The sequence below is a fragment of the Mytilus edulis genome, chromosome 13, assembly GCF_963676685.1.
Source record: "Mytilus edulis chromosome 13, xbMytEdul2.2, whole genome shotgun sequence".
In the NCBI taxonomy this organism is placed as follows: Eukaryota; Metazoa; Mollusca; class Bivalvia; order Mytilida; family Mytilidae; genus Mytilus; species Mytilus edulis.
This window is the reverse complement of record NC_092356.1, coordinates 3,990,604-4,015,790: the sequence shown is the minus strand read 5'-3', so window position 1 is coordinate 4,015,790 and position 25,187 is coordinate 3,990,604. Positions and strand designations below refer to the sequence as shown.

The 25,187-nt window shown below is 33.1% G+C and overlaps 1 protein-coding gene across 1 annotated transcript; it reads left to right on the top strand.

Annotated features, from left to right (window-relative positions):
- Positions 1-1,325: 1,325 nt before the first annotated feature.
- On the top strand, positions 1,326-23,304 carry LOC139500651 (uncharacterized). The gene is made up of 2 exons (XM_071289407.1): positions 1,326-1,466; positions 20,840-23,304. Exons 1-2 carry the CDS (start codon positions 1,460-1,462, stop codon positions 22,012-22,014), a joined length of 1,182 nt encoding a protein of 393 aa, XP_071145508.1. The 5' UTR covers positions 1,326-1,459; the 3' UTR covers positions 22,015-23,304.
- Positions 23,305-25,187: the final 1,883 nt, after the last annotated feature.

Sequence of the window (25,187 nt, the reverse complement as noted above, 5' to 3'; positions counted from 1 at the left end):
TTAACTTGGTCAATATCAAGTATGTGTCTTCAGAAGTGATTGGACATGTAAAGTCAGATTTGAGTACCGAGTACCTAGTCCATTTTGCTTCATCGTTTTTACTATTTTATGCTTTGATGACTGTTTTCCTTGTTTTTTTTTGTCAATTTTCATATGAGGTTGTCAAGTGACATATACGTCAACGTGTTGAAGGCGGTCTATGAAAAAAAGTAGAAGGTTTTCAGTTTTTCCGTTCTTCGATATTAACATCCTTTATATTGTATTATACATATTTTGTGTCGATTGTTACATGGGGTTTTTATTTTCTCCCTTTTTGATATGTGTCACCCTTAATGTGTGTTCAACATGTTTATTTTTGCGTATATTAATCTATAAAAATCATGAAACTGTCCGGACTCCTCTACCAGTTTGCGCTTTTGTTAAATGTTTTTCTTCATTAAAGTAATCTGATGAATTGGGCACTATTAAATCTTAAATCTTTGCAAACTTAGTAATATTTAAATATTTTAACTGAGCATCCTAGACGAGATATTTATAGTCGAAATGCACATATTATCATCGTTTATCTTATTTTAGAGAATTTTAATGAAGTGATGTTTAAAAAAGTTCCATGTATCCCTCCCAGAAACATTATGTGTGCACCAATGTTAAACATTATCACTTACATATCTTGTCATGTTATCAATGGTTTGACAAAATAATTAATGATCTGTTCTAATTTACCTACTTCCTTCTCTAAACTGTAATTACTTATAAGGAACCTATCTAGAATCAATATAAGGCAGATGTGTAAATCCAACTCTAAATGTATTTATTCACATTCTTAGGTAGGTTTCACCTTAGACGTATTTGACACAACAACTTTTTGCAATTTTAGATCCTCAATGCTCTTTAATTTTGTACTTGTTTGGCTTTATAACTATTTTGATATGAGCGTCACTGATGAGTCTTATGTAGACGAAACGCGCGTCTGACGTACTAATTTATAATCCTGGTAACTATTAAGGCATTTCAATCTTTAATATACTATTAATTATTATGAACTGCTGTCTATGTTACAAAATATTGCATGACTTAAATATCAACAGTAACATAAATAAATAACAGTAGTATACCGCTGCTCGAAGTTCATAAATCGATTGAGAAAAACAAATCCGGGATACAAACTAGAACTGAGGGAAACACACCAATTATAAGAGGAGAACAACGACACAAACCCGATCTATCAACCAGATTTGTAAACAAGATCTATATACAACCTAATTCACCCAGTGTGTACACATATTTTATTGATATGTTAGTTTGTCACAATGTGTAATGTACCTGAGTTTTTAAATGCAAATTACACAATAGCTGTGTCTACATGCAGGTGTTATCAGTTGGTTTAAGTTAAATGGAAACCAAAGTTGGTATAACGGAAATACACATTTCATATACAATCTTATAACAGGCTAAAAGGATGACAGGTAAACAATCTAACTTTAATTTATATCAACAAACTTAAACATAAAGTGAAAATGAAGTAACGGTCTGCTTTCTATGTAAAACATACATATATTAAAGTTCAATATGAAGATAAACAAACACACTAATATCTAATTTGTCACGTGTGTATACAATTTTTGTTTGTATATCTTAGTTGTCCTTTTCGCCATATTAATATACCTGGGTTTTTAAATTCAAATTACAAAGTATTGCGTACGTACTATATCTACGTGGAATTCAAATGAAAAGGAAAGTTGATATTACGGGAAAACATATTTCATATCAAATCCTATAACAAGCTGAGGGAATGTCAGATAAACGATTTAACTTTAATAAGCATAGACAATCTTAATTATAATGTGATAGAATAGTAACCAACTGCTTTTTTTTAAATGTAAATCTTGTCGTGTTGTATGTACATGTACATGTTATTTTTAAATTGGAAACGAAAGCATATATTACGAAAATTCACGGTTCAGCCCCAAATGTATATAACAGACTAAGAGGATGAAAGGTAAACAATTTTAATTTATTTCATATAAAAAAATCAAATTGTCTTTTATTACAAAACCAAGAATAAATTTTTACACATAAACAATTTCGAATACATCATTATCACAACCCGTTATTTCCATTCTCAATTTTATCTTTCTTCGATTGTGATATCAGCTAATAAGACTTATCTCCGAACTAAAAATGATCAACATACCGATTGCAACTGGTGTAATATGTTCTACTTACCCTGATATAAACTAAGTTCTGGAAGGGTTCGTATCAATTTTTCTGTTTTTATCTTGAGGTAGTTCGAAAAATACCCCAATTGCAATGTTTCTTGCCATTTATAACCGAATTACAAAGTTAAAAGTATATTGCGTAGTGGGTATTTTTAGTACGTCATTAAACTGCAGGCTTACGAGACTGTAGGTAAGCAACAACCTTAATTTGTATATACTTCAATTTGTCAAATGAGTACGAGCAAAGATCATTTTAAATTATTCTGTTTTCACATTGAAAATGCAATTTTAATGAAATCGCATCAACATAGCTGAAAAATGACTTATTTATATTGAAAACAAAAAATCATAGATTAACAGGTTATTTTGAGATAGATAACGATGAGGGAAATTTTCAACGACCTTGACTGTCTATACAGTTCTTGCAAGGGCTACTTGCGAATTTTTTTTGTATTGGGTTGAAAGGTAGCATTATACAATAAGGTCTAGGGATATTGAAAACTGTCAATTTTTTTACAAACAATAAAATTGAGAATGGAAATGGGGAATGTATCAAAGAGACAACAACCCGACCATAAAGAAGACAACAGCAGAATGTCACCAACGGGTCTTCAATGCAGCGAGAAATTCCCGCACCCGGAGGCGTCCTTCAGCTGGTGCCTAAAAAAATATATATACTAGTTCAGAGATAATGAACGCCATACTAAACTCCAAATTGTACACAAGAAACTAAAATTAAAATAATACAAGACTAACAAAGGCCAGAGGCTCCTGATTAGGGACAGGCGCAAAAATGCGGCGTGATTAAACATGTTGATGAGATCTCAACCCTCCCCCTATACCTCTAGCCAATGCAGAAAAGTAAACGCATAACAATAGCCACATTAAAACTCGGTTCAAGAGAAGTTTGAGTCTGATGTCAGAAGATGTAAGCAAAGAAAATAAGAAAAATGACAATAATACATAAATAACATCAGATTACTAGCAGTTAACTGAAATACCAGCTCCAGACTTCAATTAAACTGATTGAAAGATTATGTCTTCATCATATGAATATCAGGCACAATCCTTCCCGTGAGGGGTTTAGTATTATACCATCTTAACATATATTAGAAGAACATAACCCATGTCATGCCAACAACTGGTTTTTAAATAACTGTGTTTAGTTCCGATGCAAAGACCCTATAAGTGAATCAATATTAACGCCAAAATATGCAATCTTTAATGACCTGACAACAGTATCGTAACTATAATCCTTCTTAAGGTGGCTCGGGACTATTCGACTGCGCATAATTATTATCCGTATTTTTTAAAGGGTCAAAATGACATTTCACCCATTTTCCCCATTTTCCCGCCACAATTAGCGTTTTAAGGCAAAATATTTTTTTTTCCTTATCGGTGAACTATGTTTTTTATTCGCTCATTCTTTGAATCGATAGTTCAGCTTTTTGTATAACAGTTTTGGACCAAGTGTCATAGAATGTTGTTTTGATATTCCAATAAAAATATGTCAACACCTCTATTTTCCCTATCATTTCATTGAAAAGAGGTCCCTTTTACATACCGGTTTAAAAGTAAAATTTTGAGCTTAAATGGCCCGTGACCCCCTATTTTTTTCGACCAATTTGATTCACGTTCTGTAAAGAATAAAATAACAAAAAATACGGCACTTCTGATAGAAACTTCGAATAGGCCCGAGCCACCTTAATAGGTCTATTTAAAGGTTTTGTAAGCTTCTGAGGAGAATACTGACATTTTTGTGCTTTATAAAGAATATTTTCAAATACCTGAACGTAAAAGAAGTTTGCATACGGATTTTTTTTTGTGTTATTAAAATTTGCTGTTACAAAATGATAGAAATTGTTATAAATTAAGGAATGTATCTCCCTCATGCAAAGCTCTGATTCCTTTCACGGATTTGGGTATACTTTTTGGACGTTTTGGTTTATAGCTCTTCATCTTTTATATAAGCTTTGGATTTCAAATATTTTGGCCACGAGCATCACTGAAGAGACATGTATTGTCGAAATGCGCATCTGGTGCAAGAAAATTGATACCGTTAATTTTATTCAGCTTTATTTACGAATGATGTCCTTATACCGATGATCAAATTTAGTAAATGTTTTGACTAGTTTGTTATATCGAAAATCCTGGTGTAATAATTTTTCAGTAATACATAAATTTCTCTCGTTAAAATCTAAAACATTGTTACATACACAAGCGAATCGTACAAGTTGAGATATATAAACACCGTAAGACGCTGACAAGGGAACGTCACCTTCTAAAAATGGATAATTAACGATAGGAAATGAGAAATCATCTCTTTTATCATAAACTGTTAATGATATAGATATCAAGATCGAGGAAAGGGCAGTGGTCATTGTTAGTATTAGCTTTATTTGAAGTAAGTTCAACAGAATAAAATGCTTTAGTATACATACTGAGGTCGTCATTATTGAGAGCCAAAATATCATCCAAATATCTAAAAGTACTATTAAATTTGTGTATGAGATGTTGTTCGATGGGTCTTTGCTGATATTTGTCATCAATTGTAACTCATAGCAATACAAAAACAGATCCGCAATCAGTGGTGCACAGTTAGTCCCCATTGGAACTCCGATAACCTGGCGATATACGGTCTCAAAGCGAACACACATGTTATCTATTAAAAATTCAAGTGCAGATATAGTATCAAAGCATGTCCAATTGACATAATTTTTTGGTTTATTGCTACTAAAAAATGACCTAATAGAGTTTGAATATATATATTCACATTCTGACTTTTTTAATGCCCATTTAATTAGGTGTGTGAATTTTGTCTCAATGAGAATGTGAGGCAATGTGGTATATAGGGTAGACAAATTAAAACTTTGAACAGATTCAAAATCACCAATATAAGCGTGCAATTTATCAAGTACTTCCAACGAGTTTTAGGCACACCAACAGAAATTAATTCCACTTTTTCTGAAGGCCTTATTTGCATAATTCATTATCAGGTTTTTGATTGTACAAAGTGTACTGGTAATAGAATAGATAATTTAGTAGTGGAACAATGGCTTGAAGACGAAATAAATCTATATTTGTAAGGTGTTTTATGTACAGTCCAGCTATCGCGGATTCACCAAAACACGCGATTCCACGATGGAAATTAATTACAGATCGTGGATTTCCGTGATGGTCGCTTTTAAAAGATCGCGACCTTTTACCTAAATAATATCCAAATCTGGTCCGCGAAGTCCACGATGACGGTTGATTTACAGGATAAAATATTTTCTTTAGTGATGCTACATTTTGTAGCTGATACAATGTAAGCTGTCTTAATGTGAGTGCAATAAGATAAGACAACGAGGTGTAATTGGGTCTACGTGCAGAATAATAACAAAAAATGTTTAAAAGGTTTTTTTTTATTCATTAAGCAAATGTATGATATGTGATTACAAAATACTTTTTATTCTGAATAAAGATAACATATTTTAATTTCATCCTCCCGAAAAAAAAAGCTTTATATTGTTTATCAAATTTGACACACGCTACCTTTGTCGTACCTTAATTTGGATCTTATTGTGAGTTCAATAGACAAGCAACAAGGTCTAACTGGGTGTACATTTAGAATAAAAAAAAAACATTTGTTTTTTTAAAGGCTTACGAATTCATAAAAAATATGTATGATATGATAAATCATTTCTTTTTATTTGATTAAAAAAGTTATTTTAATTTAATCCTCCAATAAAAAGTGGTAAATTGTTTAATAAGTTTAAAACATGCTACCTTTTTGTACCCCAATTTGGAAGTTACAAAGATTACAATGCCTGTCAATCATTACCCCAATAAAGTTTAATAAACGCATGACCTGCGTCGGCCAACAGACACCTGTTGTTATAAACAAGTACGTGTCCGATTTATAGTGGAGTGACAGATCAAGAAAAAGGTGCTTATTTTACGACTTTAATGGACCGGCATACCTGCAGGCTAAAAACGATTTTTTTGCAAAGCCAATATCTTAAGCTATCTTTTTTGCCCGGTGGTAGACATTTCATGCGGTGCAGTTTTTTTATAAAATGGAAGGAAAAATGACATTTGGATTTTTTTGTTAAATTTCAAGATGGGAAAATTTTTTAATTTTGTTACTTTTTTTTTGGTCTTTTGCAATATGATTTTGCATTTTTTTACCGAGTTTTTTCTTAATTTTGTTTAGTTGCACTCAGTTTAGGGAAAGCACACTCTGTATTATTTAAATGAAGTGGTTACAACATTTGTAAATTTAGATTACAATGATAATGTCATGATTTTCCGAATTAAAATGTTTTAAACTTCCTATTGTAAAGTTTCTAAGCCATTGCAAGTCAGTCTTTCTTATGAATTAACTTTAATGAGTATTTTTAACTTTGCATTTCATTCAATGAATATGAAATGTACCTCCTCGTTATTCTGATGCTTATTGAAAGATTGTAGTAATCTTCCTGTAGACAAACTGCGAAAATTTCTGGCAATAACAGAATGCATACTTGCATTAGACATAAACATGTTAACCCCATTTCATCTTGCTTTGGCATTACAATTACACAATAAGTTTGGATCTAAAAAGAATATTGAAAATCCAAACTCTCATGGTTTTTGTGCATCCTATTCTGAAGTACGTAGATATCGGACAAGTTTAGCAAATTTGAAAATAGACAGAATCCCAGACATGTACCTAATGGTATTGCTGTATTTAGAAAAGGTGGCAGTATTATACAGGAGGGAGCAGAAAATATTGACTTAAATGCTGAAACAATCGATGGTAAACATACATTTCACTCCATGGCTAGAGTTGTATTCCAGTATCAAAACGAATCATCAAACGCCCACGTGAATTCCATAAAGGTTAAACGGGGAATAGAAAGATCTTTGACGTTGAATGATTCGAATACCAATCTAATGGCATGTTTACCTTTCGACAAGTCAATAGAACGTTATGAACCTGCTCGTTATTCTAATGTTGATGGGATGATTGAGTCTTGTTTTATCGAAAACCGAGATAAATCTGTCCTGTCTTTGGTATTTCTGCGACTTCTTTCGAGACAAAACTTAGATTCGATTTCATTTTCTTCAGAAATCACAGAACAAATTGTTCCATTTTGGACCGGTTCTTACAAAAAGCTAAATCTGAAATTTCGTCTGAGGCCTATGCTCCAGTTATAGATGCCATGCCTCGACATGGCAATAGTATTTACAACTATGGAACAATGTTTAGATATGGCAAAACCTGCTGGTCAACAATATGCTGTGCAAACATTTGACAATTAATTGTATGCTGTTGCCCAAATGTAAAATGGTCTTTTCCAAACGTGTTCGAGGATGAACTTTGGTATATGAGGCAAGCTCTCATGGCTCTTTTGTTTAATGTAAAATCATTCTTCATTTGGTGTTAAGACGAAAATCGCTAATTTATATTAGACCAAATGTATGTCACAGTTCAGTTGCTGAAACACCCAAAAGCGCTGAAGGTAATGCACAGATTGTTTTTCTAATTTTAAAAAACATATGTTGCCATTGTTTGAAGAATTCAGAATACACTCTTATAAACTATCACCAACCTTCGCATTTTGAAATATGTTTCTTCGTGCAGTTGAGATGTTGTTACAGAACATTAGGACTGAAAGGAATTGGTAGTGGCTTTTAAATTTGAAAATGATAGCTACAATGTTGCGATGATTTTTCATTACCAATCGGACGAACTATGCTAGGTGGACACCAGCCTACATATTGGATATGTTGAATCTGTCGGAAACAGTAAAATCTGTCTTTATGTCAGGTGAGTTTTCAATCAGGCATAAACATGGAGGTTTAAATAGTATCTGGAGTGATATTGCTACAGAGGAAACTATTATTAAAGATTAAAAAGGTTGTTGAGGCATCATATAGGCATCATAGATAAAAATGACAAGGAAAACACCGCTTTACTTCGATAGATGCTTACAAGACATATCCTTGCGCATTTTAGTTCTGAAATGAGGTTAAGATCGGGATAAGTCACAGATTTAGAAATTGACAATGAAGAAAACATGCCAGCGGTAGTGACACGAGACAAGAAGAATGTCTCTGATTTGATAGGGTATATGCATTCAAATATGACCGATCCATTTAACGTTGCCGATCATCCTTAGCCATTGATAAATACTAGTATTTCTACAGAATTCAAAGCCTCAATAAATGCTCATGATTCTCTTCTAAAATTTCTTGAACGTGACAACCAGATGGTTAAATCTTTTGTGGAAGGCTGCGCTAATGAGTCAGAAACCACTGTCTTCTACAGTCCTATGTCGAGGTATCCTCTCAATACTTTCGATGATACGACCAAGACCTGAAAACTTGAGGTGACTTTGTTAAGGCACACATAAACCAAGTAAAAATAGTTCGCCGTGCTTTGGTTCTTTCTTATGTTCGTGAGAATGAGACTGTAGTCAGGATATTGGTATATCCTATAGGTCCCATACCTTCAGCTCTGTTCCATGATGATGGTACCACGGGGAAATGTTGTAAATGTGATATAATTCATCTCCTTGAAGAGGAAATTTGCTCTTCTTTTAATCTTCCAAGTTATAATGATATTTATCAAAGGAACCAAAATAGTTAGAAAAGCCAAACAAGAATAAAGTTGAAGAGCGTTGAGAAGAAAAATTCCTAAAATTTGTGCTAAATCCGATAAGTTTTCAAACGGGAGATTAGGAATCGTCGTTAAAATTGGAAGTGCATTTATCGCCTCATTGTATGATCCGAAGGGAAAGTTCATGTATCTTTAAATGATCTAAACAAGCTAAGGGTAGAATTTGCCGCCATAAAGGATGCCATTACTGTGACAATCCTCCCATGTTGAAAACATGATTTTCAGCACATCCAACGTGCAATGTTTCAAACGCAAGTTTGAATAAACTCTCATATTGCTAAACCAGTGATCATACTTTCCAAGGACTGTGGTTGGTATATTTGTAAGAGGGTAAAAACAATTTGCTCTCGGTTTTCTTTAAGGGACCTATGTCAGTAGATTTCCTTCAAGACCATGTTTGTACATATACGGACAAGGGAAAACAGCTTGCAATAACAACTGTGTATGCAACTAACTGAAATCTCTTTCTACCAATATATACATTATGTAAAGGGTATGATGGTTGTAGAAATTATTTAACTCACCGAGCAATATTAGAAGAAGACGACGATAAAAACGATGACCGGTTTTCGAAAGTTGTCATGCCTTTTGTTTGTTAAAATACCCCATACAACCACTCTTTCTAAGGGGTTCATGTGTGCTTTTGCAAGGCAAAGGCACATAAAACCTAAAAAGTTCATAGAGCTAGAATATACGCTGAAACTTTTGTCCATCATTAAACTCATTTGGTTTAATTGCCTTGTGAAATATTTGTGACTGGCAATAAATATACATCAAAGCAAAACCCAAATTGACTTCGACTTTTTATAAATGCCGTTAAATTAAAAAATATATCTTTAGAAGTACATGCGATGTAACAAAATGAATTGAGATTCGGTTGTTCCATCTGCTATTTTGTTGCTAGTCTGAATTCCCTTTAAAATGTGCATTTGGTGGTTTCATTATTTTCAAATAAGTTGAAAATGAATTGCAACAGTTTATTTCATTATGAATTTCTTGTTTAGTATCAATTCAAGTATTTTTTGGAGACTTTTTATAACCTCTTGTGAAATAATTGACAATAGTGAAAATCTCAATCACTAACCTTTGACCTCATTGCACCATATTTCAATTCTACGACCAGGCAAAAATTAAAGAATAAACATTTCTCTTTCCAAAACGTCATAATTTAGCCTGCAGGTAGGGTGGTCCATTAGAGTTGAAAAAATTGTTGGCTTGGTCACTCCACTATTATATTTCAAGAGGTAAACAGAAGTTAATTAACAGAAATTGATAGGTGTTTTTATTAAATTGTTGAATGATAGTTTAAACCAAGCTTCACATGTTCTTAATTGAGTGTTTTATGCAAACATTTATTTCAGGAGGATAATACGTCACTTGGATTGTTTGATTATTGTCTTTGATTTCATTTGAATAAAGTACAAAATTTAATCCATTAACACTTTCAATCATTTTGCAATAAAAACAAATGCTGGTTTTATTTGTAATAAAATTTTCAGCTTTTTAATTCTATAATTATAAAAATATGACCAAATTATTAAACACAATCTTTTTTACTCATTTTGGACTGGTTGGAAGTTGTTTGTAAAATGTCCAGTGACAAATATCTCGTATATTGTCGTGCAATTTCTTTAAGCGATGTTGCAGGTTAGCACGTTTATTAAATTAATTCCCCGGTCAATATACCAGTCTTTAAAACCCTGGGACTGTTAGACAACAGGACAGTTATCAAATAGAGTTAAATGGCATTTAGTATACATTCAACATTGAGCACTACAAGACATGGTTAAGACCCGGGGTTTATACATGTACTTATATGATGCAAAGGACAGACTGTAATCTCGGATGCCTATTTTCTGCATTAATAAATGCATGTCATTTTGGAAGATAACGGTTGGAACATTATGTAAATAATAAGAACAAAATGGTGGAAAACATGTTTGTCGTATGATTTTCCAAAAACTAAGCTTTATCAAACTTAGTAGGGTATATTGAAAATGTAATGCTGGGCAAACAAAAAGACATAATTTGTAGTAATATAGCATAGAGGAAAAGACAGAAGATGGACTGGGAGAAGAGTTAAGTTTATTGTATTTTATTTAATGCAACAATTTCAAATATCTTTTTGAAAGATTTGTGTGGTCCTTAAAAGGACCGTTGTAGTCTTTGTGTAAACTGTATACACCTCAAAGGGCGTTGAAGTCTAGCTCTTGGTAATGGGTGTCAGCTTCTGATGGATTGTTCTCGATCTGGACAGCAGCGAGTGCAAGTCTTTGCTTCTTTGGCTGCCGACGCATCATCTCATTCACAGCATTGATGACATTCGTCCGGAAGATGTCTTCCCGACGGACCTCAGGGTACATCCGAACTGTGAATTGACGAATTATGTCTCGCCTTGCTGGGTCCAGTTCACGCTTGCCATGCCTCCCACCACCATTCCAGTTGTAGAAGTAGCGCAGGTTGTCCATGCCGTACAATTCTGGAAAAAAAACCTTTTTGTTAAGGCAGCCGCAAAATTACCAGATCTCTTTGCCGAAACCTTGATTCTTGTCAGCTCCTCATTTGGAATATTGTACAAGTCTAGTATGGCAGGTACCTGTTGGTCGTCTACAACTGCTGCTGGAATGGTGGGCCTATGTTGTCCGGCTAAAATCTGGTCTTGTTGCCTTGCCAGTCTTGTACACATGACTTCCAGGTCTGTTAACCTACGAAGTACTGTATCATTTTTTCTGTTCATAGTATCAAGGTTTTTCTGGATTGATGCTACTGACGAACCTATTGCTGCTAGTGCAGACATTACAGGACCGAGATGACTAGAAGAATGGGTTGGTCTGGCTGGTGTAAAGGGCGATACTAGAGGTAAAGTTGGTGCTGTCGGATTTGGCCCACGGATGGCAACTGGCGTACTGGAAGTTGGTACAGATAAGAGGACTGCTGGTTGAGTCTGATTGGAACCTTCAGCAGATGCTGGTTGTTGAGAAGTGGCAATGCTAGGTGGTCTGATGACTGCTCACCAAAATCGCCATCGACGCTGCAGGCTTCACCCATTCACGACCGCGGTATGGGCAGATGGTGAGAAGGGCAAACAGACCAAAACGTGTTGATTTTTGCCAACACCTCATTGACGAAAATGACGACTTTGCAGACATAATCTTCTCTAATGAAAGTTCCATACAGACCTTCCAAAATAAGACCAATTATTACAGAGAGAAAGATTCTGCTTTAATGGTTCATGGAAAGCCTAAACATCCACTGAAAGTCCATGTTTGGGGTACCATAAGTCGGAGGGGTCCGTCATAACTAACTTTGAAGATATAATGGAAAAAGATTTTTTCACCAACTCAATTTTAGGGGACAACCTTCTTTCTTATGTTCGGATAAAGTTTCCTGATGGGCACAGACTCCAACAAGACAACGACTCTAAGCACAAGTCAAAATATGGCAAAAGAATTTATGAACGACAACGGTATAAATTGGTGGGATATATGGCCTTCAGAAAGTCCCGACTTGAACCCTATAGAAATGGCATGGAATCAAATGAAGCGTCATGTTGCCCGTGTAGATCCCAAAACAAAAGAGGAGCTTGTTGACACTGTACAGACCTTTAGGTGCGAGAAGATGACAGTAGAGCAATGCAACATGGACATTGATCATATATACAAGGTTGCACCTGTATGTGTCTTGATGAATGGAGCAGCAACTGGTCATCTGCCCGACAAGATTTTTCCTGAGAGGACAAGGGGTAAATCGCTAGCGTATTTCAACAATAAGCTAAAGACTGACCCAGATGTCATCAAGCGATTGAAAGGTCTGCAGTTCCAGTGATAAAGCCTCTGTTAACTCAATTGTAAAACGGCCCTTTTCAGGGCCACCAAATTTTTCAAAAAGATTCTTTATTTGTTGTTTTTCAAAAAGATTCTTTATTTGTTGTAACAATTTTTTAAAACAATATAAATCAATATGAAAAATTGGCCATGCATACAAATATAGAAGATGTGGTATGCTTGCCAATGAGACTACTATATATCCAAGAAATAAAGTAGAAAATATAAGAAAATAGATCATAGTACATAAGCCATTCAAATTTCAATCTTCATCCTTTCAGACTTGTTAAGAAATTGTCAAAGAGTTCAAATTCACCAGTACATTTCCCTTCTTAAAAAATATACTCACATATCCAATTCACAAGTGTCCGTGATTTAAAGAAACAAAAATTCCTAATTATAACAGAAACTTTCACTAATAAAGAACATGAACATTTTGTCTACATATTAAGTACATAAAGGATTTACAATGTTAAGCACACGCCCCATGCAGGTTATATTGAACTGTCTATTCTGAGTATGCATCAGGGATGGGCACGATTACTGACAAATGTAATCGATTACATGAAGGATTGTTGTGTAATCGATTAATAATCGATTACTCTGATGTTTTTATGTAATCGATTGCAATCGATTACTTTATTAAAAGTAATTACATTACTTTTTTCGATTACTGTCAATTACATGCTTAAAATTTATTTTTTCAAATTAATAAAGTAAGTTTTAACACAGTTATATATATATGTTGCTCAACGTTTGTATAGTGGAAATTTAGAACTTGACCAAATACAGCATTTAAAGCATTGTTTCCAAAATATAAGTTGACAGTTGTTTTGTAGATGGAATCTCTTACTGAGGATCAGAAATATTTTTAAAAATCTTGAAATTTTGAATTTCAACATGAATGAGAGATGACATCACGTTGCATCAATCAATTATTCATAAAAAAAATGCTTTCGTACTGACTTAAGTTAGCTTTTTTGTTTTTATGCATTAAAACAGGTATATTTTAAAATAGGCAATTACGATGTTGGAAATGTTCTATGGAAAAAAAATATAAAAAAGTAGAATAATTAATTTGTTCAGCTAATTTTAAAGATCAAAATTTATAATTATATTGAATTAATCCTTTTGTTTGGATAACCATCCGATTTACAGGTTATAAAACTGCCAATGAAGTACAATATATAACCTGGGGCAAAATAATGTAAATCTCTTTCTTAATTAGACATAATTGAAATGAAAACAAAGTCTGTATATTATTGATTAGAAGACTTTGATCATCTGATTAGTGAAGACAAGAAGTTTGTTCAGATTTTTGTATTCTTTAATCAAATTATAAACAATATATATTTATAGTGTCAAATTGGGATACATGTATCTGTTTCTGAAAAGAATTAAGCTTATTTGTATTAAAATTCCTTAAAACACCATTTTCATTAAGAGTTGGGATTTAAGCTCAAAATAGACAAACAATTGATTCCTTATAAAATTATGATATATATAAAAATTAAGAGAGTACACAAAATCCTTTTGACAATCAACTGTTTGTCTATTTTGAGCTTTACTCTTAATGAAAATTGTGTTTTAAGGAATTTTAATACAAATAAGCTTACTACTTTAATGTAGAACAGAACTTAACTTAAGACATATTTCTTATTTTAAATCTATTTTCTTATTTCAATTCTATATTCTTATTCTATATATAAAAGGTCTTGAATTATTGAAAAGCACATAGATCCATTTGTTTCAAAAGCTAGTTATAAAGTAAAATTGGGTAGGGGATCTGGTTGATCATAATGCAGCATGAGACAATAGATAGAAATTAAAGACAGTTGATAAACTCTTAAGTCATATTAATACATTCTATTTTGTCTGTACTACAAAGTGATGAATACGTACATATTTTCATTAAAAAATGGTTATATTTCATGAACTATTTTACCAAAGTAATTGAAATGTAATCGAAAAGTAATCGATGATTAAATCATAATTTTGGCTGTAATCGATTAAATTACGATTACATGTAATCGAAAATGTCTTCGATTACAGATTACTGTCGATTACTGGAAAAAATGTAATCAATTACAATCGATTACGATTACAGATTTCGATTACCCCATCCCTGGTATGCATTGATATATTGGTCACTGGACGTTTAACCATCAATACGGTAATCTCTGTGAAATGGTGAACAGAAAGATATTTGTATAACAAGTGTCTCTATTCGTCTTTGCTGATGTCCTTTTCTATTTTTTAAACTTACATGCACCATACAATAATCAGTTACAACAAAACAAAAAGATGTTTCTCCACGTCAAACAATTCACTTAAAAATCACCAGATGTCCGCCTCTTCCGTACTATTACGTAGTAGTGTTTTTCAAAAATATGAACTGAATCATTTGTCAATTGGCATAAAGACTAAAAGCAATCAATATTCGAATGCGATACAGTAAGTGAGCCTATAAAATGTACATAGTGGGATACAGCGTGACATTGAAAATCCAAATGAGCTGTATCAATAATTATTTTAATTATTTATATATAAACCTGGAACATATATTTTATGATAAACTAATCCCAGAAAAACCTAAACAAAAACCATTCAACATTTCAATAAGCCCAAATTGTAAGACAAGTATCATTTTAATGATAAAATGAATATCACATTTTAAAAATTACGATTTTTTTTTCTCTACGGTAATTTTAAAAGAGAAAGAGGGTAGGATCTTTATTGCGACAACGGGATCGGGTGTTTTTAAGCTCGGGATTTCAAGATTGACCCTTTCGGGATCGGACATTTTTTTTCGAATTACGGGATGTCAGGATTTAAATTTATTTAAATTCGGGACCACGGGATTTTGTCTTTTTAAGCCTGGGATTTCGGGACCAGGACCCCTCCTAACCCCCCTCAAAAAATAAAAAAAATAATTAGTCGCAGGATTTTAAACTATTTTTTTTATTGATAATTAATAACTTGTAACATTAATGATTTTACGAATCTCAAACATTTTTCAATTTACAAATTTCTAAAGATAATCAGTTCAAAATCAGTCAACATACATTGTAATGTAGCTCCTCCTTCTGCATTCGATTATTACCTGAACACCCGTTCATTGGTTTAAACTTCTCGTATGACTTTTGTGTATTTTCCTGCAGGTATGCCTCATCACACAAATTAATGTAGCTCCTCCTTCCACAATCGATTATTACCTGATCACCTGTTCATTGGCTATTTTTAGTATTTTCCTGGTATGCATTACCTTTCAGACAAAAGTACAAACGAAAGACCGCCCAATGTCAATCAAACTTTACCTGAGCTTGAATAGAACTAACACCAGGACAAGAGGAGTAATTACGGGTCAATGTGATTTTAAATAACAATACACAACCAATAAACTGACAAATTTTCGCTACCAGCTTTTACCGCCATAATTAATCCTCAAGCACATTCATTGTAACAAAATTTAAACATTATCGATAACATCAAATTCTGCGTTATTACAATATATATATTCTATTGATTTCCACGAAGGTCCACGATAAAAAAAAATTGACTTGTCCGCGACCATAATGGACTTTTCGCGGCATATTATCGGTAAAAGTTGAATTTCCCCGTCGCAATAGTCCGTGTCTTTAGATGGACTTTGCGGGAATCATTTTGGCGGGAGTGTAGCTTCGGAAGCCATTACATAGTTGGGACTTTCATTGTTTTTGGCTCTGCTTGTACAGCGGTAGCTAAAAGTTTATAGATATAGGAAGATGTGGTGTGTGTGCCAATGAGACAACTCTCCATCTAAATAACAATTTACAAAAAGGTAAACCATTATAGGTCAATGTACGGCCTTCAACACGGAGCCTTGGCTCACATCGAACAACAAGCTATAAAGGGCACCAAAATTACTAGTGTAAAACCATTCAAACGGGAAAACCAACGGTCTAATCTATATAAAAAAACGAGAAATGTTTGTTACAGATCTTGTTTCCTGTTAATGAAGTCAGTTGGAATGTTGGTGAATTGGTTATTTCTTTTTGTAGAACCTCAATGTAAAATTTACGTCAAACAATTATGATATTATTAGCAGCTTTATCGGCCGGGACAAAAACAAATACCTTGGCTTGTTCTTTTAGTTTATGTTTGATACGCGAAATAAGTTTTTTGTTTATTGTTAAGAGTAAAATGTTCTTTAAAATGTTGAATAGGTATATCAACTATGTTCATTACTAAATAAAAAAAAGAGTCCAAAGATTTTTTGTCAGCTTTTTCCGTTTTATCAATTTCAAACAGTAAGTTCTGAGTGAGTCGTGGATGATATTACGACACTCATTCCAATTAATAATTGACGGGGGACGGTATTTAGGTCCTTTACAGAGGAATGATTTTAACTCTCGGTTTTGAACGTATATTAACATCTTTAAAAAATTGGCTATTATTAAACACAAATTTCCGAATAGATTTCAAATGAGAGGGAGCTCAGTATTATCAAAATATTCGGGAATTTGTTCTTTAACAGAATGATCGTTTAAAATACAGGCCATATTTACAAAATCAAAACCTTTATTAACATACTTTATTTTAATAAAATGTTTTTATGATCTTCAGGGCGATCAATTTTGGGAAACAGTTTAGAGTAACAAGATGCCATTATAATTTGAACGATTTCATACCTAGGACTGCTATATGAAATTGTGTTGCAATCCTCTAAAATTTTATTTAACCTGTTAATCGGTAATGAACAGACCTTTGTTAACAGATAATTTCTGCCGTTGTTTTTTTAAATAGAAATTATGTCCGAAATATTGGTATGATTAGTCCGAAATTTTCTTTAAATGCAATTTAGTCTAAACAGCTACTTTTCCATAGGTACTATTTCTGTACTAAAAATATGCAGTACTGAAAATCTACTTTTAATATTCAGTACTATTTTGTTATTTTAGAATTATTGTAATATTTAGGTACCTGTATTTTACAGTACTTAATTTGTACTAGAAATGTATGTACTGTAGATTTTTGGTTAACACCGTTACATTTTCAGTATTTTGAAAGTTTTTCTATTTCAAATATCTTAAAATTATGATTTTCAAACATGAAATAATGATTATTTCTCTACCAAAATATTTAGTACAAATTAAGTGCTGTAAAATACAAGTACCTAAATGTAACAATAATTTTAAAGTAAAGAAATAGTACTAAATATTAAAAGTAAATTTCCAGTACCATATATTTTTAGTACAGAAATAGTATCTATGCAAAAGTAGCTGTGTACGACCATGAGACAGTTTTTTCGAACAGTTTTAGAAACTATATCCAAAATGTTAACAGAATCGGTTCCTGATATATTGCCAATTCCCATGATATTTTTATTAAGACCGAGAGGGTAGACTGTCGGTATTTTTTAATCCAATTTAATTCAATTATTTTCCGTGATCGTACAAACTTTGAATGAGATTCACCAGGCTGCTTATTTACTACTTCCAAAGGTTGAACTACTAAATATTTAATAGGATGATTGTGCTTCTTAAGGTGTTGATAAATTATACTTTTGAATTGTTTGGGTCTTTTTAAACGTTACAGATGTTCTTGAGTACGTTTAGATAAATATCGTCTAGTTTCACATGTTTCACCTACGTACCGAATACCGCATCCCGGTTTGTTTCATGTAAGTAAATACATTATACTGTTTGTTTTTCAAGTTATATCAGTTTCAAATTTTAAAGACTTTTAGCGTATTGTTGATGGAAAGACTGGGACATGTAAGTCATTTTTTTGCATGACACTTATCGATAGAAGGGTAACCACGATTTGTATTGTTAAAAATGTTAGCGATGGTACTTTTAGATAAGCGATTTTGAAGATTGAGACGTGTAGATACCTTTTGAACAATGTTGAACGAGTTTAGTATTTAATAGTTTTCCATTTCTGAGCTTCATATTTGTTTTTTGTTTGTAAATTATATTAGAAAGGAGCAAAGACTGGCGTCCAGAATATGAACCAGCATACAATGAATTAAATTATGTAAAAATGATAAATCTGTTCGGCTAAAGATGGTTCGGCTAAAAATGTCAAACGCTATCCGTATTAATTACCCGAAAAAGATAGGGTATATCAGGGTAGCGACTGACGTCTGACTAAATAGTAGAATGGGGCTGAATATTGAAGTACTACTTTTAGAAAAATATCCCTAAAGTAACGAACTAGAGAAGTTCTCGCCGGACACACACTCCATAATCTAGTATATTATAAGAGCATAAACATGAAGCACGCTAATGCACTACAAGTAATCGATGCCTTGTAAAGACTGTTTAAAAAAAAACAGATCCCTGGGATTTTATTTAACAATAAAAGAACTATCCAACCAATATATTCAGGGAGAGATTACTCTAATAGAAAATATATTTAAATTAGTTAAAACAAAATAAGAAAATTTTGCGCGACTTTTAAAAGTTATGGTGAAACTGCCTATTCTAGAGGTGGCGTGAATCAGATGTGGAAACTTAAAAATCCCAAAGATCTTTTAGAGTACATACAATATAACTCTCTTGCATATTGTAACAGTATTAAAACATTTGACTTTTCAACCCTTTACACAAGTATTCCACATATCAAATTAAAAGACAAATTGAAAGAGTTGGTATTACTTTGCTTCATAAAAAAGAATGGCCAACGTAGATACAAGTATCTTGTCTTAGGAAGGGATAAATCATACTTTGTAAAGAATCACTCTGATTCAAACAAAAAATTCTCTGAAACCGATATTATCAAGATGCTTGATTTCATGATTGACAACATATTTGTAACTTTCGGAGGACGTGTTTTTCAATAGACTGTCGGCATCCCAATGGGAACAAACTGTGCCCCTCTACTCGCCGACTTGTTTCTTTATTATTATGAGGCTAACTTCATGCAGGAACTTCTTAGGAAGAAAGATAAGATGTTAGCAATATCCTTTAACTCTACTTTCCGCTATATAGATGACGTTCTTTCACTAAACAATTCAAAATTTGGTGACTATGTGGAACGCATCTATACATCGAATTGGAGATAAAGGATACTACAGATACTGTTAAGTCGGCTTCATATCTTGACTTACATCTAGAAATTGACAATGAGGGTCGGTTGAAAACAAAACTTTACGACAAAAGAGATGATTTAAGCTTTCCAATTGTGAACTTTCCATTTCTAAGTAGCAACATTCCAGCAGCACCTGCATACGATATATATATTTCCCAATTGATACGATTTTCCCGTGCTTGCATTTCATATCATGATTTTCTTGATAGAGGGTTACTGCTCACAAGGAAGCTATTAAACCAAGAGTTCCAAATGGTGAAGTTGAAATCATCCCTTCGTAATTTTACGGACACCATCACGAGTTGGTTGACCGTTATGGAATAACCGTTTCACAAATGATATCGGATATGTTCTTTACGTCGTAACTACAATCCCCTTTCCTTTCATAAATGTGACCTACCGAATAAGACTATTTACCGGATTTGTAATCACATAAGCAACACGACGGGTGCCACATGTTGAGCAGGATCTGCTTACCCTTCCGGAGCACCTGATATCACCCCTAGTTTTTGGTGGGGTTCGTGTTGTTTTTTCTTTAGTTTTCTATGTTGTGTCATGTGTACTATTGTTTTTCTGTTTGTCTTTTTCATTTTTAGCCATGGCGTTGTCAGTTTATTTTAGATTTTTGAGTTTGATTGTCCCTTTGGTATCTTTCGTCCCTCTTTTACAGTTTGAGTATGAAAAATAGTACGGTCACTCATACTTTAATAGGCGTTTTGTAGAAAAAAATCTATATAATGGAAGAGTTTGAAGGAAATACGTTTTCCCCAACGTTACGTTTAATTTGTGTCTCTTATTTCTTTGTTTTGACTTGTAAGTCCACTTATGTATTGATGAGCTTTTTCCTGACGCAAATTCATTTATTTTGAACTTTACTCTACTATTATATTTTTTTGTAATATAACACATCATCTGAATGTTCAAATCTCGTTTGATTTAAGTTTAATGTTCAAAACAAATGTACTGTGGAGAACTTAACTGTTTACAAAATTAGTGAAGGCATTATAAATGTACAGTTTTGGATATATACCTTCAATCATGTTTTTATCATGTTTGTTTTAATTTTCTAATTACAGACACTTTTATACCAAACATATCACTAGCTCTGTATAACTATCTGTGTCATAACATCGTAGGAACAGAAGAACATGTCAAAGCAATCAGATTAATGAACACGGTGAGAGATTATTTTGCAAGTACCAAGTCATTTACACGTATAACAAGTGGAAGCTATGGAGAAGGACTTGAAATGCGAGGAAGTGATTTAGATATAATGCAAGTAGGAAAATTTATTAATGTGAATGCGGATACACAACCCGACTTTGTTCCAAGTATAAATTATCTGTCCATTGAAACAGACGATGTAAAACCTGGTTTTACTCAATTAAGACTAGAATATAGCAGCAGTAAGTATATTTTGGAATGTTGTGAAGAACATAATGGTAGGCATTATGTTTCGAGTGCATTATGGAAGGGAAATATGTTACTGTTTGGGGATAAAAACAAACAAATTCATGGACCGTGTATAACTGACAAAAACGGAGATTTTGATTTTGCCTTTTCTTTTCATTGTAAAACATGGATATCTTCTGTTGTAAATTGGATAACACGATCAAGTAGCTCATGGCCTAGTCATAACGTCACACAAAGTATTATAAATCACGGGATACTTTTTGTACCGATCGGAGTTCACGGATCACCAACAGAAGATCTAGAATGGCGAGTATCTTTTTCAGTGGCTGAAAAACTTCTAATTAATACATTTACTCACACCCAATTAATGTGCTATGCTCTCTTGAAAATAATTTTGAAAGGTGTTATAGCAAATGATTCTGAATGTAAAGATTTACTCTGTTCATATTTCCTTAAAACAATTATTTTTTGGATATCTGAAGAACTACCATCATCTGTATGGACGCCTGATAATCTTATACCTTGTTTTATGCGATGTTTCAGCAGGTTGGTTTATTTTGTCGAGTACTCTGTTTGTTTACATTACTTCATTCCAGATAATAATATGTTCGAGAACAAAATAGAGGGCCGTGATCGTGATGTACTTTTAGACAAATTAAACACGTTACACAGCTATGGTTGGCGATGCATTTTATTTTCAGATCAGATATCTAACTTTGCTGTATCGATGTGTAATTTTCCAATTGAACCATTTACATTATATGTAAATGACGTTAAGAAAATAGTGCAATCCAGGTATGTTGTATTGTTCAAATATTTCCATAAAATCTTATTCTAAGTTTGATATATTATACACAGGAATATTACACAACATATGGTGTCACCATTTTTCACTAAAGCAATTATATGCATACTTCATATCACATGTGTGCAGTAGACTAGCTCAGCGTTTACCACTTGATGGTGCAATTATCAACAATAAATACCAATACAAACAGTACAAATCCTGTTTGAGTACTCTGCTAACAAATGTCTATCATGACGCTGTTTCTGGGTGGCTTATGGTAGCTTCATTTTTTTACAAAACAAAGCAATACAGGAAAGCTTTACACATCATTCGGTATTCTATATCGAAATGTACTTTCGACAAACTGTTCTTTGGAATGACTCTATCAAATAATCATTGCCATTCACTTAAACTGCTGTCATTCAACAAGAAAAGTGTTGTTTATCTTCTGAAAATAATATTCGTAGATCTGATAGAATTAGAAGTGAATTCAACGTTAACACCAGAAGAACTTTTAATGGAGGGATGGAATAAAAATTATTCCGTTTCATCCACAGCGTATGCATACTTCCTTAGTGTTCTTTGTCATTATCACCTCAATAATGTTAGATATTGTCAGGATTCTATTCAAGATTTGAAACTTGTCATCGGAGAAAGATATTTAATGACAGATGGGAGGAGTACAGCGGAGGCCTACACTTTATTGGGAATTGCTTTACAATTATTTGGCGACAAGGAATCCGCGCGACAAGCGTTCTTACAGTCTTTGGAAATTTTCCCGGATGAATCGTACAATTCTGCCTCAAGGAGACTTTTGTTTTAGTTTTAGTTTGTTACACCAATTTAGTTTCATGTCCATAGATTTACGAGTTTTGAACAGCGGTATACTACTGTTGCCTTTATTTGTAATATTGTGAGGATAATGGTAAACACTATTTGTGAGTGCATTATATAAAATAATTTATATTCTTGTTGAGAAATGATTTGTGCATGACAATTCATAGACCATGTATAACTGACGACAAAAAAACCTTTTAATTTTGCTTGCTATTTACATTGTAAAACGTAGGTATCTCCCGCAGTTCAGTTGGTAACACGATAAAGGAGCTCATGGCCTAGTCATAACGTCAACCAAAAAGTATTATAAATCACGGGGTACTTTTTGTACCAGTCGGAGATAACGAATTGCTTAAAGAGGTTCTAGAATGGCGAGTATCTTTTCGGTGGCTGAAAAACTTCTAATTAATACATTTATTCACATTAAATTACTCTGCTATGCTCTCATGGAAATTATTCTGAAAGATGTTATAGCAAACTACTCTGAATGTAAAGATTAACTCTAATTTCTGAAGAATTACCACTATCCGTATGGAAACCTAATTATATTATACCTTGTTTTATGCGATGTGTCAGCAGGTTAGTCTATTGTGTCGAGCATACAGTTTGCTTGTAGTACTTCATTCCAGAAAACAATATGTACGATAACAAAATAGAGGGCCGTTTTCGTGGCTTACTTTTAGAAAAATTAAATTGGTTGCATCGCTATGGTTGGCGATTCATCTTATTTTCAGATCAAATATCTCACTTTAACATATCAATGTGGAATTTTCCTATCAAACCATTTACGTTATATGTTAAAGATGTTGAAAAAATAGTAAACTCCGTGATAATGTTTTTTGCAAATAATGCCTCAATATGTTCTATACTAAACTAAAAAGTTTAGCAACAAAGATAATGAATTGTATTATAACATCATAACAACAAATAACTCTAAAAAAAACAAAATGGAATTATGACACGTTGGAAGCAATATGCATGTTTATCACTCACATTCATTGGAATTGTATTTGTATGGAGCGGAAGGATCAAAAGGCGAAATGAGTATATTGTCATTTAAAATCAATTTCTCGACCAAGCCCGAAGTGCATCAATAGAGGATTGACAGGCACACCAGCAGCTGCCCTTAGTCAATGCACTACTCTTCTTGCCGGAGAAAAACTTGCCTCGTGTTGACGTTAAGTGAAGGTAGCGCTCCTCCCTTGACAATAGTTTTTTTTTTGGTCTACGACATATTGACCTATTCAGTGCAGTTGCAATTTGTCGATATATGTTTGCTAGTCTCTAAACTGTTGGCTTATGCACATTAAATCGAGAAACAACGCAAACAACATCAACCATTCAAAGAGCTTTCGTACGGTTATTTTCGAGGAGACCTGGTTGACGCCCCTTGTAATTTTTTCTTACATTTATGTGTTTTTCTTACCAATGGTGTGTTCAGAACGTTAGTGAAAAAAGTTTAAATTTCGTTGCAAAAGTACAGGTACAGAAGGTAAAACATCATTTACACTTGCAAAGCTCAAATGGCGGGAAATCAATCAACCGGAAAAAAGGACGGCTGTTTAAAATTACAGGTAAAGCTAAGGATTATATCAATGCTGTTTGAATATTTCTTTTTCCAATAACAACAAACAAAAATGAAAATGGCTCAGTATGCTTAGTTATATTTGTTAAATACAGGAACAATATTGAAAACATCTTGTCAGCCAGTCAGTTTTTAGGAATTTTGGTCATCAATGTTCATCAACTCTGTACTTTATTACTAAACGTATAGTTATCTTGTCAGAAAACATATCGCGTCTTTTTATTTTACATATACAAGATAACGTGTGATTTCACCTTATTCAATGTCCAAATTTACGTATATTGACCACAAATGCCATTTCACGCATACTGTTCAGAGTAGTTGCTCGTGCGAGCATATCTGGTCGTATTTTAATATCATTGGTTTCTTTTATTCCTTTTGTCTATATAGTAGTCATCATATCTAAAGTACTACCGTGCTGGTTTTTTATGTTTACTTAATTTACATATGCTTTAGACTGACAATGCATATGTATAATGAAAAAACATAAAATTATTGAATAGCAGCAATTGAAATAAGCCATAACGACAATGTCCTCACGAACGTCTCATGGCTAGATCTAGACATTCCCAGAAAATGTTATTTTCATTAAATGTGTCTGTTTTACGAATGTGGTCATTGGCGTTCAATGACATCATTTGAAGAACACATTGCGTTATTTCTGTTTTGGTTATATTTTACAGGTTTATATTATTCTTGCTTGTAATTCCAGGAAATGTTCAATTCCAACAGTTGCTTCATAGTAAGCCCAATCATTGTTGACAAACTCTTTTGAAATTACTAAGATTATCTTTTTGCATTT